The sequence below is a fragment of the Ornithodoros turicata genome, chromosome 3 (genome assembly GCF_037126465.1).
Source record: "Ornithodoros turicata isolate Travis chromosome 3, ASM3712646v1, whole genome shotgun sequence".
Lineage (NCBI taxonomy): Eukaryota > Metazoa > Arthropoda > Arachnida > Ixodida > Argasidae > Ornithodoros > Ornithodoros turicata.
The window spans coordinates 58,350,258-58,365,053 of record NC_088203.1 but is presented as its reverse complement, the minus strand read 5'-3'; the positions used below and the strand labels follow the sequence as shown (position 1 = coordinate 58,365,053).

The 14,796-nt window shown below is 45.2% G+C and overlaps 2 protein-coding genes and 1 long non-coding RNA gene across 3 annotated transcripts; 1 reads left to right on the top strand and 2 right to left on the bottom strand.

Annotated features, from left to right (window-relative positions):
- Positions 1-1,914: 1,914 nt before the first annotated feature.
- On the bottom strand, positions 1,915-3,057 carry LOC135387142 (uncharacterized). The gene is made up of 3 exons (XR_010420888.1): positions 2,808-3,057; positions 2,493-2,525; positions 1,915-2,204 (listed from the first exon to the last, which is right to left on the bottom strand). It is a non-coding gene; the product is annotated as an uncharacterized LOC135387142 (long non-coding RNA).
- A 5,594-nt stretch (positions 3,058-8,651) lies between these two features.
- LOC135389516 (tigger transposable element-derived protein 6-like) lies at positions 8,652-9,125 on the bottom strand. Its single transcript, XM_064619555.1, has one exon. It carries the CDS (start codon positions 9,123-9,125, stop codon positions 8,652-8,654), a length of 474 nt encoding a protein of 157 aa, XP_064475625.1.
- Positions 9,126-11,902: 2,777 nt separating this feature from the next.
- On the top strand, positions 11,903-14,077 carry LOC135387141 (uncharacterized). The gene is made up of 3 exons (XM_064616507.1): positions 11,903-12,454; positions 12,567-12,643; positions 13,542-14,077. The coding sequence occupies exons 1-3, from the start codon at positions 12,357-12,359 to the stop codon at positions 13,721-13,723; spliced, it is 357 nt and encodes a 118-aa protein (XP_064472577.1). The 5' UTR covers positions 11,903-12,356; the 3' UTR covers positions 13,724-14,077.
- The last annotated feature ends 719 nt before the right edge of the window (positions 14,078-14,796 follow it).

Genomic DNA, 14,796 nt, shown 5'->3' with positions numbered 1-14,796 from the left:
TTCGACGGATCCGCTTATTCTGCAAGTCGCTGGTGATGTACGTGCCGCAGCTGCGTTAGCGCAACAGAACGAGCCTCAGGACCACTGCTTTAGGTACGTTCATGATCGGAGTGCTCAATACTTAATCCTGTGACATTCACACTACGACGCAGGAAACAATCCAAGTGTTTGTGCGTCGTCTGTGTTCCTCAGGAACTGGATGAGTACCTATATACTGCAGTGCTGGTGAAGTGGTAGAGTTGTGCAATGACGGCACGCACCACACGCACGCATCACACTTTGTTCCCAGCTCCCTGTCATCGGCCAGAACTTCTAGTGGTGTATCTACCGCAGTATTGCAGCGACGATCACAGTCTTCGCCTACTGTGCCCACGATAGATAGGCACGTCGAGCAATCCTTATTTTCGTAGTTGTCGTGTTGTTTGCACACACGACGGATGCCCCATGAAAGTTACGAAGGCTCTAACCAACTGTGCAACTCAAGGGCCGGGTTAAAATTAGAATGATTGTCAGGAAATTAGTATGCTACGTGTTTAGGAAAGTGTCCTTTCTTTTTACAGCTACGTCAGGTTCACTGCTTATTGTGTGTTTACAAGCTGAGTTTGGAGATTCCTTGGACCGAAAAACAGACGACAGATACCTGGGTGTGTCGTCCGCATGATTCGCCAACGTTTTTCCATCCTGGTCCTATCAGGAGTATCATCTTTAGGTGTGCCTCATTTCCTGTTCACGCCTACACCATAATAGACTTGCGTAGTTTCCAATTGAGAAGTGTGAAACAGAATATGTGTTACCACAGTAATCCCGAGAAGTGCAAAGGAATAGGCAGGAGCAATAAACTACCTGGCCATAAGTGACAGTTATACTTTTAATGATAGTGTAATGCTTCTTATCGTTGGCAGTATTATAGCATGTGAGGGATATAACACGTCAGATAATTTCAGGTAACGTTTCATAACTCACTAATGGTACAGTTACACCTCATTATCATTGTAAGTGATACATCTGTCTGGGAATGTCCAAAATTTGTCATTCCCATGGAAGATTGTTCTGCCTTGATACAGCAAAACAAATTTTGATACCTGCCATTGATCCAATTTTTTAGCGCCACTGTCTTGAAAACAGCTTTCAAGACTGTAACTTCAGAGATCCTTGGCAGAGCATTACATCTTGTCTATGTATTATAATAATTATTATAATGACAGGCAATAAGTTACGCAAATGTGAATAAATCTTTGTGTTGACTGAGTGTTGTCCATTCAAGAGCCATTGCACAAGTCCACATCCAACTCTTCACGCACAGATATTTATTATTTGCTATGCACAGACAGTTATCAGCGTGCACCACACTGGCAATGTCCCTTGGGATCTGAAGCGGGGACTCACAAAAATAAAAAATAAACAGTTTTGTAAGTACTTCAATTGCAATGAAAACGGGACGATTGGACAGTAAATTGGACGGTTTCATTATAACAGTGGTACACAGGAAAAAAACTCTGGGTGTTGGGGGGGATCTGGATCGATCTCTGGGCATAACCAAGTGTAAAATTTTAGAAGGGTTAGTACATCCTGAAATGGCCCTCATGCCGCAGACCCCACTACTCGATTAATGCACCTCCCTTTTACAGTAAGAGGCCTCTTACTATCTACGGCATATCCTATCAAAGCTCACAGGACAGCAAATTTGGCCAATGCTTATGTGACAGTGCCTCGTAGAACATGCAGGTTTTCTGTTGAATTGACACTACATCTCTGGTAGCCCCTTTAATGTCTGGAGGTAGGTGCATCATTTTACATTTAACCAGCAGTAATGTATAGCATTGCAAAAAAGGAAACAAGGGCTTAATCTCAACGCTGCATCAGCATCATTCATCATCTCACAATAGCGTTGTTGTTGTCAGCCTCTGCATAAAGATTTGGGTGGACCTAAAATGGACCTTTTTTTTTCTTTTCATTTCCTGCTGTCAAGTTATTTTGTCTTGGCATGTAGCTGTGAGATGTCAGTAGAAGCCATGAAGTCATTCTCTTTACTTCTTGAACTTGGATGAAGAAAGCACTGTTCTGGAAGATCCTAATTTGTCAGAGGCGTCGTAAAGGCATTAGTGTAAAAACCAGGTCTCTCAGCAAAATTGCCGTGCACACACGTACATTGTTTGATGCCGTTTCATGGATGGATGGGACTTGATCAGCAGCACCTGGTCCTTCTATAACACAGAACGTCAAAAGTGCACCTCAAGTTGGCTATGACAACCGCAAAAACCGCCGCCCTACAGCACACAAACAGTTCACAAACAGAGAGATAAAAGGTAACTGGGAAGTGGGTTATGGCGCTTATGTTACGGACAGAGGTACTGTTTGTATAGTGCCTGTTTCTAACACCAGCACACAAACAGCGTCAGTTCTTCCTTTTAGTGATCGGGGTTCATAGTTTGCGAATTGTTCTGTGTCCAAAAATTGTAAACACATTATATGTATTTAAGTAATATACGTACCACTTGCGCTTGACCCTGTCGAACTGCCTGCAGCTGTAATACACATGAAAACCAATCATGTCTACCACATTCCACAAAAGTCACAGGTTCAGTAACAGTGAAAGTTTCATGATAACGCGTCCGACAACGAGAAAAGTCAATCACGTTCATATGAATGACATCACTTGAACTTGTTTATTGTATTTTATTTATCTAGTTATTAATCATAGGTTAGGGGATACCTTACGTTGTACCGATTTCGTCTTTTGCTGCTAAGTTACTCACGCGCAAGAGTGACAGACCCGATTGGGAAACTACATAGACATTGTGACTTACTGTCGAAGTTGCTGGCTCGCTTTGTTCGTGGAACACTGTCGGAACGGCGTCAAGTTTCAATTCGTTCCTTTTTTGTGTCAATCCAAGTTGCACTTCCATGATGTTCTCATCCAGGTACACATTATCGGTGAAATGCGAGGAGCATACACGGACAGCATGAACACTCCTTGCTTCATCTGGATACCCGCTAGTGATGTAGCTGCTTCCAACTTTCGCTTCGTCTGGGGTCTGGCTGTAGCTGTATCCTTGGCGTGCGGAATCAAACATCGAGGTTTTCGAAGGAAGCTTTCCTGGAGTCGGGAACGCTGCGTCGGTTTCCAAACGACATCCCACGTGAAGGATGCAAGCGTAGCGATAGTATCCGAGTCACTAGAAAGTGTCACATGTGAATACGGGCGACGTGCCGGAAAAAAACAAAGCAGCCCCAGACTTGGCGGCAGACGACAGCGTCCTTCACAGCGGATTAGCCAGATTCGACCTTGCGTCACGCGATGTTGTTGGCGCTGGCACTTTCGAGGATCAAAACGAAACCGGATCTTTTAAATTCGATTCCTCATCACCCAGTCCGTTTTGGAAGGAGAAAATTTGGCAAATAGCTCGGTGGTAGTGTACCGAACACATTGGTATTGGATTCGTAACCACGTTTCCGGATGCGACAGTCCCTTTAAGGAGACATCACCTATAGAATAATTATGCGGCAGAACAATATGTTTTCTTGTTACAGATTTTTGTTACCTGATCCTCGTTTCCAATGGAAATTAAATAAAAGGCATACATACATACATACATGCATGCATAAGCACAGTTTTCTTTGTATTCACTTTTAGTTGGAATTTACTACACCACTGAACAATATTTTCCAAGGCTCTCGAAAGTACTACGTGGTCGTCTATGCAAGAAATACGTTTATAAAGCACTGTGTCGTCTGCATACAGACGCATTGTAAGTACCAGGCCCTCCACGTTGGGAATGTCGTTAATATACAAGCAGAACAACAAAGGACCTAAAACGGTGCCCTCTGGCATGCCCGATATTACATCCAGAATGTGTGACCTAGTGGAGGCTATTTGAACGTATTGTTTTCGATACCGGAGATAAGATTCTATCCATCCGACTAGCTTTGCATTATTTAAAATTGTTTTTAACTTCGTGATTAGGTTTTTATGTGGAATTGAATCGAACGCTTTAGCAAAATCAATAAAGATGACGTCGACCTGGTAACCACTGTCCAATGCCTCAGCAAGATCAAAATGAAAATCCATAAGCTGTGTTACAGTTGAGAACCCGCGCCGAAAACCGTGTTGCCTAGAGCTGAGTAAATTGTTATCCTCTACATATTTCATAATGTGCTTGAACAAAATATGTTCCATAATCTTGCAGGAAGTACAAGTTAATGAATGAAGGACGATAGTTAGAAGGAAGCTGAGGATCACCCGTCTTATCTATAGGAATCACTTTACTCATTTTCCAATCCGTTGGCACGAGGCCAGTCTCAAAAGACTTTTGAAAAATTACTTGTAGATATCGGGTGCACCAAGTTGCATAACGACGCAGGAATTCGTTTGTAACATTATTGGGTCTACAACTTTTCTTTGTGTTTATTTCTAATGATAAGTTTAAAACGCCTTGTGTAGAAAATAGAGGGTTCGTGATTGGAGGAGCTGGTGTGGTGTGTATTGGGTAGCTCTCCAAACCTTCTGATGTAAATACACTCAAAAAATAACGGTTGAAACGACACGCAATTACATAGGGATAGTCAATAACTTTACCACGTGCCACGTATTGTAATTTCTTTCCTATTTTTGGAAGTCAGGTGTCTCCAAAACTAGGGTTCATGTGTCATAAAATCGGTCAGTGTAGTACTAAGATATAGCTTTTTAGCCTTAGGCACTTCCACATTTAGTTGCCTTCCCAGTGTTTTTAGTTGCGTAATTATCTCCGTAGAATTGGCTTTTCTTTTTAACCTATTCCTACATCGCGAGATCCTTCTTTTGAGGTGGATTATTTCCCTATTGATCCATGGTCTATGCTTGGCTACTCGCCTGCGGTACATTGAGACGAGCTGGAGAGCATGAAATACTATCTGCTTAAACTGGATCCATAATTTGTCAGCAGCCGTTTCCGTCAACATGGAGGATGACACAAAGGTTTTGAAGTGGTCTTCAAGTATGTGTAAAATCTGATTATCAGGCGCTTGACTAAATCTGTATGGTTCGACAGTTTTTTCTGGAACTCTATTTTGCCGTTTAACCTGTGTATGTACTATGACCATTTCGTGATCAGATATGCCTTGACCGACAGAAAAACGTGACCCGAGTAGGTTGCTGGATACAAAAGCAAGAGCAGGGATACAAAAGCAATAGGAATCAGAGTAGTCCCTGAAGTAGTCGCGAGGCAGCATTCGCTTGCGTCTCGTCTTCTCCTCAGCACTGCAACTAGTTACACTTTCAATATGACCACTCTGTATGACACCGGGTCGATGCTTATTTTAGTGCTTACCCAAGCAGCACACCGATCTTGGCCCAACATCGGCCCGATGTCTTCTTGCCAACATTCCCAATGTCGGGCCAATGTCCGCAGTGACACATTGCCCGGAGTTGGGCCGATGTCGGGCAGAGACGTTGGGCCGATGTCGGGCCCTGACATTGGGCCGATCGAACTTGATTTGTTCCCGATGTCATGCCAACTGGCCTCTCAGACTTGCACCCGATGAATTTTTCCAATACAACTTGCTTAATTACTGTTGCACAAGCCACAAGAATAACACAACCACAAAGATGTTCAGAAAACACTTATATTTCTCTACTTGTTTAACCTTTCTTTCCGACCTCCCTCACGATCGCCAGCACACGTGAGATAGCGTCCAATCTTGGAGGTGATCTCCTTATCAGTCACAGGCTGCTTCAGGGTATCCATCCTCTTGTGGATAGCGCCTACAAACAAAACAAAACAATTTTTTTAATCATCCATCTCGGGTGCATACCAAACTTTACTGTTAGAATTCCCCAACCTCTTCAGGTTCTCCGGCGGTTTCAATGAAGTTCCCTGACTTTCACGACATAATGTAACATTGTTTTACACCGGAGACGGCAGGAAATACTAATGGGAAAAGAGAATCCGACAGCGGCCCACAGTCCGGGCCACCATGGCAACTTCAAATAGACAATCTTCCCTTATACAGATAATTCCCCTAGACGTTAAAATTCCCCAGTTTTCGAAGTTGGTAGACATGGTGTTAAGTATACATGTCACATAATTCACGTAACTGGGTAGATTAACATTTATCTGAATCGTCAACAGGTCACAATTATGTACTGCTTCGGATATGCTTGCCTGAAATCTGGATTTTTCGGTTTTGCAGTTTTCTGCGGCCTCTGTGAAGGATTGTCGCAGGTAGTCAGTAATAGACAGGTTCAGAGAGATCTACAGTACCTGTTTAATACTCATTACCTGCAACAGTCCTCCACGTAGGCCACAGAACGCTGCAAAACCTAGATTACAGACAAGCGTGTCCCAAGCAGTATACAAATTGGAAGGGTACAAAAAACGCATTATTACTAGAGACCAGATCTTCAGACAAAATGCGTATTGCCTGTATGTTAGTGCCTATATTGGGCTTTTTGAGTACAAATGCCTTTTTTGCGTGTACTTTTGCCTAATAGTAGCATATGCTTTTTACAGGTATTTCTGTGTATTATTAGCATAATCTCCAATGTATAAGCCTACCACTGCCACTATCTGCAAACAGGACACTGTTCAACAAACAATGGACATCTTTAGCTAAATGGTAAAGGAGCATTGGGTATCATGCTGCATGTGGGCGAGGGAATGCTGTCACTCCTTGTGTTAAGTTGTGACTGAGAATTTTGATTTTCGCACCTGTACCCTTTTTTTGTTAAGCATTCCTCCGTGTCTTGTAGCGTCAATTTCTGGGCTTTTGCGTGTGCATTGTTTGCCATAACCCTTGCCTGGTTCGTATCAGTCACAGGAATCTAATGGTACATTTTGTGACGCAAATCTGGTGACTAGATTTATTCACAACAGGGTACGGGGTGCACAGCATTAACGTGCGTTCCCCGGATGACGTGTAACATCGGTAATGATTCCGTGGACACCTACATAGGTAAATTGAAATCGACGTGTTCCCGGTACAGTGATAAAGCTAGCACGAGCATATTAGTTAAAATTAGGAAGTACCAAGATATCGTGATTGCAATTAGTCATTGTTAGCAATGTCGCCACTTATAGGACCTAGGGAAAATTTATCCGAACCTGATTCCCTGGAGTAGGAGGTTTTATGGTGCCAATATGTGCCTATTTCAGGCTTCTTAGTGCTTATTTTAGGTGCTAAAACAGCATTTTGACTACCTGAATATCTGGTCTCCATTACCAAAGCCTCTTTTGCAGCTGAAGTATCTGTCACTTGACTAGGCTACTTACTCATGACACAAGTAAAAAGGCGCGAGCCTTTAAACGCCTTTTTTCCGTTTCGGCCCTCAACAGTCATTAGCTGCTGAAGCGACTTCCTTGTGCACGCCTCCATGATGAGGCGCACGACATCATTCAGTGTGCTGCCCCCATGTACAGCAAGGCGATCCACCTGGAACAAATGAAAGTGCTCACTAAGTGTGGCAGTTCCAATTCTTAAAATGTGTGCTCCAGTTTTGTCCAATAGACTTCTACTTATTTGTAAAAAAATGATGTCAAATGCTACAACAGCGATGCAAGTGTGGTAGACCGGCACTAGCTGCACAGAACTAGAATGTTGTCTGCCAGACATCATGGCTACATCCGAGGGACATTTGTCTGATCGATGTCTATTATTCCAATAACGTACCAGGTTCTTTCGCAGAACGCTGTCCTGTAGCTTGTCCTCGAGGATGTCCCACTGTTCAACAGTGGATAGTGGCTCCTCCAGAATGTCATCGACGTCCGCTGTCGAGTCTCCTGGTGACGGTGGGATGAAACCTGTCTCCTGATGACGGAAACCATTATATGTTCTGGTGAGGCTGGTATCCGAGGTGAGATGAAGCCCAGGACACAAAATGAGGCCAAGAACAATAACTCGGTTGTCAGGAAAAACATCTGCCTGCTGAGTTACAACACAACTAAACGCCTCATGGCTAAGTCCATTCTGAGTACAGAGGTCTCTCAGTTTTTGCACATACTCCACGGCCTCTTTGCTGTAGACCTCTGATGCCGTCAGGTCCCTATCGTCATCTGAGTCGTTTTCTAGCACGGACTCCTCACGATCACGAACGGCTTGCACGATCGCCTCATCGGTGGCTGTTTGTTCGCAGCCACCATAGTCCTCACCTCCCGTGTTAACAAATTCATCAAAAGTGTCCACTGACGAAACAGAGTCTTTCTCCACAAGACCATTCCCCGCATGTTGTGCGTTGATTGTTTCACTAATGGCATCACTAGGACCATCAATGTCAGAGGCGCCAGCATCACGATCGAAGCCAGCCTTGCTGAAGCACTTCTTGATTGTGGTAGCCTTCACTTGCCACCAGGAAGCAGCGATGATTGCATTGGCAGCCTTGACTTCCACATTGAGCGATTCCTTCCTATGAGGGTTTAAAACCACTTTTTGGCAAATGTGCTTTCCGTACAGTGCTTTGACTGTCACTATAACGCTTTGGTCAGGAGGCTGGCTCTTGGATGTCGCGTACGGCGGCGGAACTTCAATTTTACCACTGTATGCTTGGGTTGCACATTCTGGGCTGTACAATTGTCCAAGATCAGTACAACTCGGCATTTTTGAGCCACCATGTTCGCGTCAAACTTGTGCTGCCAACTGCTGAACAACTCCTTCGTCAACCAGGCGGCTTTGTTTGCCACTTAGGTTACAGTTAGACATCCACGGGTTTTGAAACAACGTGGCCGTGCAGATCTTCCGATGATGAACCAGCGACACTTGTTGGAGGTATCCATGTTGGCGCAGAACAACACCATAACACGGTCCTTTGACACATTGCGGTCGGTGTAGGGTTCGCCTTTCAGTGCAAGCGTACAGCTTGAAAGCAGGTAGTGGAATAGCTCTGCTTTGTCAGCACTGTAGATGTCACAGTCTGCGTACGATGATAGCATTGCCTCCAGGTTGATATTGAGCCACGCCTGGATGCTGGCGTCGTACACTTCTCCACTTTCTCCAGCGACGACTTTACTGCTGATACCATGACGATCCTTGAAACGTTGAATCCAGCCGTTCAATGGATTGAAGTCATCATGAGTAGGTTTACGAAGCCCATGGCTTTCGCTTGCAGCATGGGACCACTGGCAGGAACGTTCTGTGCGAAAATCTCTGAAAACCATCTCAACAATGCAGCGTCAAAATCTTTGTACTTCGACGTACGAACCCACTTTCTCGTCAGCGACGCAGAATCTTCCTGTAGTTCCTCACGAAGCTTCTGTCTGTTTTTCCATACGGCAGACACGGTTGCACCGGCTATCCCTTACTTCTTCGACACCTCGACTTTCCTTATGCTGCTTTCGAAGTCTTTGACAATGTTGTTTTTGGTTTCCAATGACAAAGCTTTCCGCTTTGTGGCCATTGACGGTGCAGGGTACAGTAGCGTACAACACTAAGAGAAACTGGGAATCAGGAAACTGAAACACGTGACACTAGGAGTACTGAAGCTGGATGACAAGCCTCCGGTGGCTTCGGAACAATGACGAATGGAATGTGTAATGCAAAGAGGAGTGGGAAACTTTCCCACACGGAGGAGAAGTAAGAAGACTGAACTGCACTGGAGAATGACGTCCAAATTCATCAAGTCAGTTTTTGGCAGTGGTGCGGCGCTAGTTTCTTATTTAGTATTTGGCGCATTATGACCTTAGTATAGCTTGTGCTTCAGAAAAACCCAAATCAAATGAAGTTTCTTATTTCTTGTCATACATACCAGTCGCTATGCTACAGTTTTGGGAACTGAAAAGAAAGTCGGGATCTAGTCTGTTGTGTGCGTTAACCAAACTGACATCTTGAACAACACTGACTTCTACATTATATTATACACTACCGCTTTGATGTTCAGCTCTAGGCTTAACAGTGTGAAATTACTTCAGCACAACCATGCTGCTCAAAGCGTTAAAACCAGGTATTTTACCTGGTACCCACTCCCCAAAAAAACAATATTGCAACACCCCAAAGATACCTGGGTGGCAAACCTCCTCGCACAACTTCCTCGCCCGCCTCGGCACGTGGAGGTAGCAGAAGCGTTCATCGTGATGGGTGATTCACGCCTCGGAATTCGTTGTCGGTCCTTCACCTACTTCGAGGAGGATGTCCGTGACCGCACTGTAACCGGTATCCTGCGTCGGGATGGAACATTATAAACGATATTCCTATGCCTTATGTTCTATGGGAAGAATATTGGGGATCGGAAAAAGCTGCATTATAAGCGGTTCTGCACTATAAGCGGTTACATTATAAGTGGTCTCTCACTGAGTCGTTCCATGTCAAACGTCTCAGACCTTATGCTCGACCATCCCAGATTCACGCTAAAAAAGTTTAGCTTGTTCCTGGCAGTGTCCAAAGTGTCTAGCCAAAATATTTTATGAAAAAAAAAATCCTGTCCGTGGCGGCCGTTTTAAAGTCTACCCGTGGGTAGACGTAGAACCTACCCTTCTTCGAAAAATTGTAAAAAATCGATTTTTGCTTTTCTACGCTTGAAACTTGTACAGTGCACTTTGAAAGCAAGACACTTTAATGTGTAATGCATTTGGTGTCCGTTATTTCGTTTCTTCATGGAGGGGCAGACAGCCGAAATAAATACCAAATGACGTGTTTTTCTAGTTCTTTTTTGAACACATAAGGCTTTAAAACGGTCAATCGGACGACGTGCTGAACCCGACGGTATGCGATTTAAATTAAAAAACGCGAGACAAATTGTCGAAACAAATTGATGAAATTAGCGAAAATCGCTTTGTCGTGGACATTCAGTCGCGATTTGCATAGTGAGGTGTCCTAGTAAAAGCACGATAGTTATACCATTTGATACAATGACCCAATACCAATCGGATCAGAAAGTTTAAACAAAACACTTTTTGTCTGAAGCGAGAAAATTTTTTTGAAGTTGAGTGCCTGCGCGCCGCACTGGCAGGTCCTTATCGCAGCGCGGCACCCCCTACGGACAGCAGCCACGGTGGTCTACAAAGTATACGCGCGTGTGTACAAGGTCAGCACCTCAGGAAGCGGATTCGGAAGCTTCTTATTGAGAAGAAGGATTACAGCGTCGATGGTCCCACCTTGTCAACGAGGCACATACGTGCAACAGCCAGGGAGCCTTCTCCATGCTGACTAGAACCTGTTGTCTAGAATGACGGTGCAATAAAAGGGTGCGAGACTGACAACTGAGGGCTCGCTTTCTTTCGTGTATTTCTGTGTATGCCTTCGCATCATTTTCGAGTTGACGTTAAACCGCCCTGCTAGTGGTGCCAGCGACCCAACTACTGGCAGGGTGCACTTTAAAGGGCTGGTGTGCACGTTTCTAGCAGTTTTGTCTACGTCGCGCCGGGAACACAGCCAAGTGTCCTGGGCAAAGCTCAGTTGATCACGAAGTAATCAGTCAGCCCAGGACGCTTCGCTGTGTTACCAGCGCGACGTAGACAAAATTGCTAAAAACGGGCACACCAGCCCTTCAAAGTGCACCCTGCCGGTAGTTGGGTCGCTGCAACCATATCAGCAAGTAATCAGTCAGCTCAGGACGCTTTGCTGTGTTCCCAGCGCGACGTATGCGAAATTCTAAATACATGCACACCAGCCCTTTAAAGTGCACACAGCCGGTGGTTGTGTCGCTGGAACCATACCATCAATGCCTTCATAACTTGCGCATAACTTGCGGTATGCGTCATTTGACCTCATTTCTGAATGCCCTCATACTGACCTCACACCACTCAGGCCTCACCAGTGACTTCACTCACACAGACCTGGCGCCCGTCAGACCTCATGAGTGCACTCACGGGAGACCTTATGAGGATAAGACCCTCATGGGTGAGGGTTTGCGTTTGTGAGTGCCGTGGGGGTGAGGGCGATTGAGGGCACGTGCCCATGAGGGCCGTGAGGGTGAGGGCATGTGCCCATGAGGGCCGTGAGGGTGAGGGCGAGTGAGGGCATGTGCCCGTGAGGGTGAGGGCGAGTGAGGTTTCACCAAAATGCCCACCTATGGTCTCTACAGATGACGCGCCCTTGGAAGTCGTTGGATAAGTGTGTTAGCTTAGCTCAATTGGTTGGCTATGGTGGTTGGAAAATAACCTCCTATTACGCCTTGGATCCCAGCCGCGCCGGTCGATATACGCGTTCTCTTTTCCTTCTGCTTCAATGACTCACGAAGAGAACGTGCCGTTCTGCTTTCATCCACTGCGATGGTAGCGTGATCTTTCGCGTTGCGCTGATGTCACTATGGATGAAGCGTGGCGCTATTTGGGCTCTACCACGTCAACTTTACGCCAAGCGCATCATGGCTGGGTGTTGAAAGAAGGTTTTGTTCGCAACGTTATGGTCAGTGACGAAACGGAAAACTCAGAGTTCATGCCGATAAGGGCTGCATGTTCACCCTCAGTGAAGAAAGTTTCTACACTGTGTCAGCATGGTATAGAAAAGGAAACGGGGGCATCGGTGGAGCTCACTGTCAATGCGTCGCAGGGTAAGGATCTACTCAGTTTTACATTTTGCAATTGCGCTATGTGCACCAGTATTCACCAATTATGTGTGTATATTTCTGGTATAAGATCATGTCCATCATCTGGTCCTTTCAGGTTGAGCAAAACATGCCATGCAATCAGCACAGCAATGTGTACAGACCTACCATGTGCCTGGATTATGCCCCCACGAGGTCTGTACATCTTATGAATTATTCTACAGGTGATGTGCACTTGGTGGCACAAATCGGGTTTAAATCAAATAGAAATATGGTGAGGGCTTAAATATGTGTCAGCAAACCATATCATCTAGATTATCAAATTGATCTAAAAATCTGGAATGTTCACCCCAGGAAAGGTGGGCTAGGGTGGTTGTGGGAGCAGCTCCTGTTACATATGTGAAGTCGACATTTAATAGTCACAGCGTATAAAAAGAACTGAATTATACGGAGTCAGACCGAGCATGAACAGTGCCATGAAGAAGACCGACAGACACGGGCGCATAAGACTAGACACAAAAGTTCTCAGACGCAGCAATATTTTATTGGTTCATCTCAACTTGAAAGCTAAAAATTTGTTTCAAGAGTATGAACAGGTTGCAACAAAAGGTTACTGAACACTGTGTTGGCATATTTCTTCATTTGCGGCTGAGTGTGTGACGCAAATAATCAATGGACCATTTTCCTGAGACTGTACTGCGCGTGCGCGGCTCACGTTTGGGATGAAAACAACGATGTGCGGTGGACTCAGAAGACGATGACTGCCATCTGCCACCGTTGCTGATGACTCACCATCACGCGTATCAAATTTTCCTTTCGTTCTTCCACAAGTCGGTCATGTACTCATCCTTCCTTCCAAGAACCACACACTGGTGACCCGAACTAGGAGATACGCAAATTTCCCTTTCGTTCTTCCACAAGTCAGTCGTGTCGTCGCCCTTCCTCCAAAGAACCACAGAATCATGTCGCCCCATTGCCCCACACTGAGTCACTGATAACTTACACAAAATCTGGAAAGTTATGTGAAGAGCCCTTCAGAAGACACGAGTAGGTGTATCCCGTCACATGTTCAAGTAAGATATTTCAATTACAGGCAAGAGGGTCATTTCTCCCACACCTTTGGAGGACATAAGCTTCCGAAAGTACCTGGTGAACAAGCCGCCAAGGGAGTCAAGAAAGCGAGTCTACAAGCCCTGCAAGGACACAACTGAGAAGAGCCAGGCCTTCAGGGACCTTGTGGAGAATATGGCAGAGTGCTGCGCAAATATGTTTTAACTACGCTATGCTGCTCTATCAAAAAAGGTTGTCCCAAAGCACAACCCGTCCATAACTGATGACATCCGCCTTATATGCGAGACAGCGATGCAAGCAGTAAACAGCCATCTGTTTTCAACCAAGCCGCTTATAGCTCAAGAACGTGCATCAAGTACAACACTGACAAAGAGCTAGGCTGACAACAAGGCGTGGCACAACGAGAGGGTTGTCAGCATCACCTCCTCCATTTTCAAACGAGTCGTCAGGTGCAGGAAGCCCGATGGTCTCGTAAAACGTGCTCTATCCGAAAGCATCGGCATACTCGGAGGCAATGGACTATGGAAGAAGAAAGGAAGCAGTGGCAGTCCAAGCATATTGTGCATTGATGGTTGCACACGATAGAGAAGTCTCGGTAGAAACAACAGGACTGCATGTGCACACTGTGTACCCGTTCCTCGCAGCATCTCCTGATCACATTGTTAGGGATGGACCACACGTAGGGCTACTGGAAGTGAAGTGCCCATTCTCAAAAGTTGGTTTAACACCCATTCGAGCTTGTGAAAACAAAAACTTTTGCTGTGAGCTTGTAGACAATGAGGTCCAGCTGTGAAAAAACCTGCTTACTTTTATCAAGTCCAGGGACAAATGGCAGCGGCTGGACCCCAGTGGTGTGATTTCGTCATTTGGACGAATGCTGGAAACTGTGCAAGATCGACGCATGTGGAGCGCATATTCTTCGACAGTTTCTTGTGGGAAACGCACCTACTTCCTGGTCTCTTTCATTTTGTCAGGTACGCCCTCGTCCCTGAAATGCTGACACAGAGAGTGAGAAGGCTGGGAAGACTGTACTGTCGTGGACAATACGTGTCGTACAAACAGTGTAAAAAAGGATATTACACTTGTGAGAAAGGTTCTGGACTGAAGGTCAAGATCACAAAGATAAAATAAAATGGCTTATGCATAATGTAAAACCCTGAGACTAGGAAACACGAATGGACAGACACAACACAAAGTCTCAAAAACTTTTGAGACGTTTGAGACTTCGTGTTATGTCCGGCCCTTCGTGTTCCCTAATCTTGAGGGTTTTACATTAT

Bases quoted from the DNA above. Each gene is read 5' to 3' on its own strand.
- LOC135387141 (XM_064616507.1), top strand. From the start codon at position 12,357: ATGTTCACCCTCAGTGAAGAAAGTTTCTACACTGTGTCAGCATGGTAT. The intron at 12,455-12,566 runs GTAAGGATCTAC...TGGTCCTTTCAG, and splicing joins CACTGTCAATGCGTCGCAGG to GTTGAGCAAAACATGCCATG. The intron at 12,644-13,541 runs GTCTGTACATCT...TTTCAATTACAG, and splicing joins CTGGATTATGCCCCCACGAG to GCAAGAGGGTCATTTCTCCC.
- LOC135389516 (XM_064619555.1), bottom strand. From the start codon at position 9,125: ATGGTTTTCAGAGATTTTCGCACAGAACGTTCCTGCCAGTGGTCCCAT.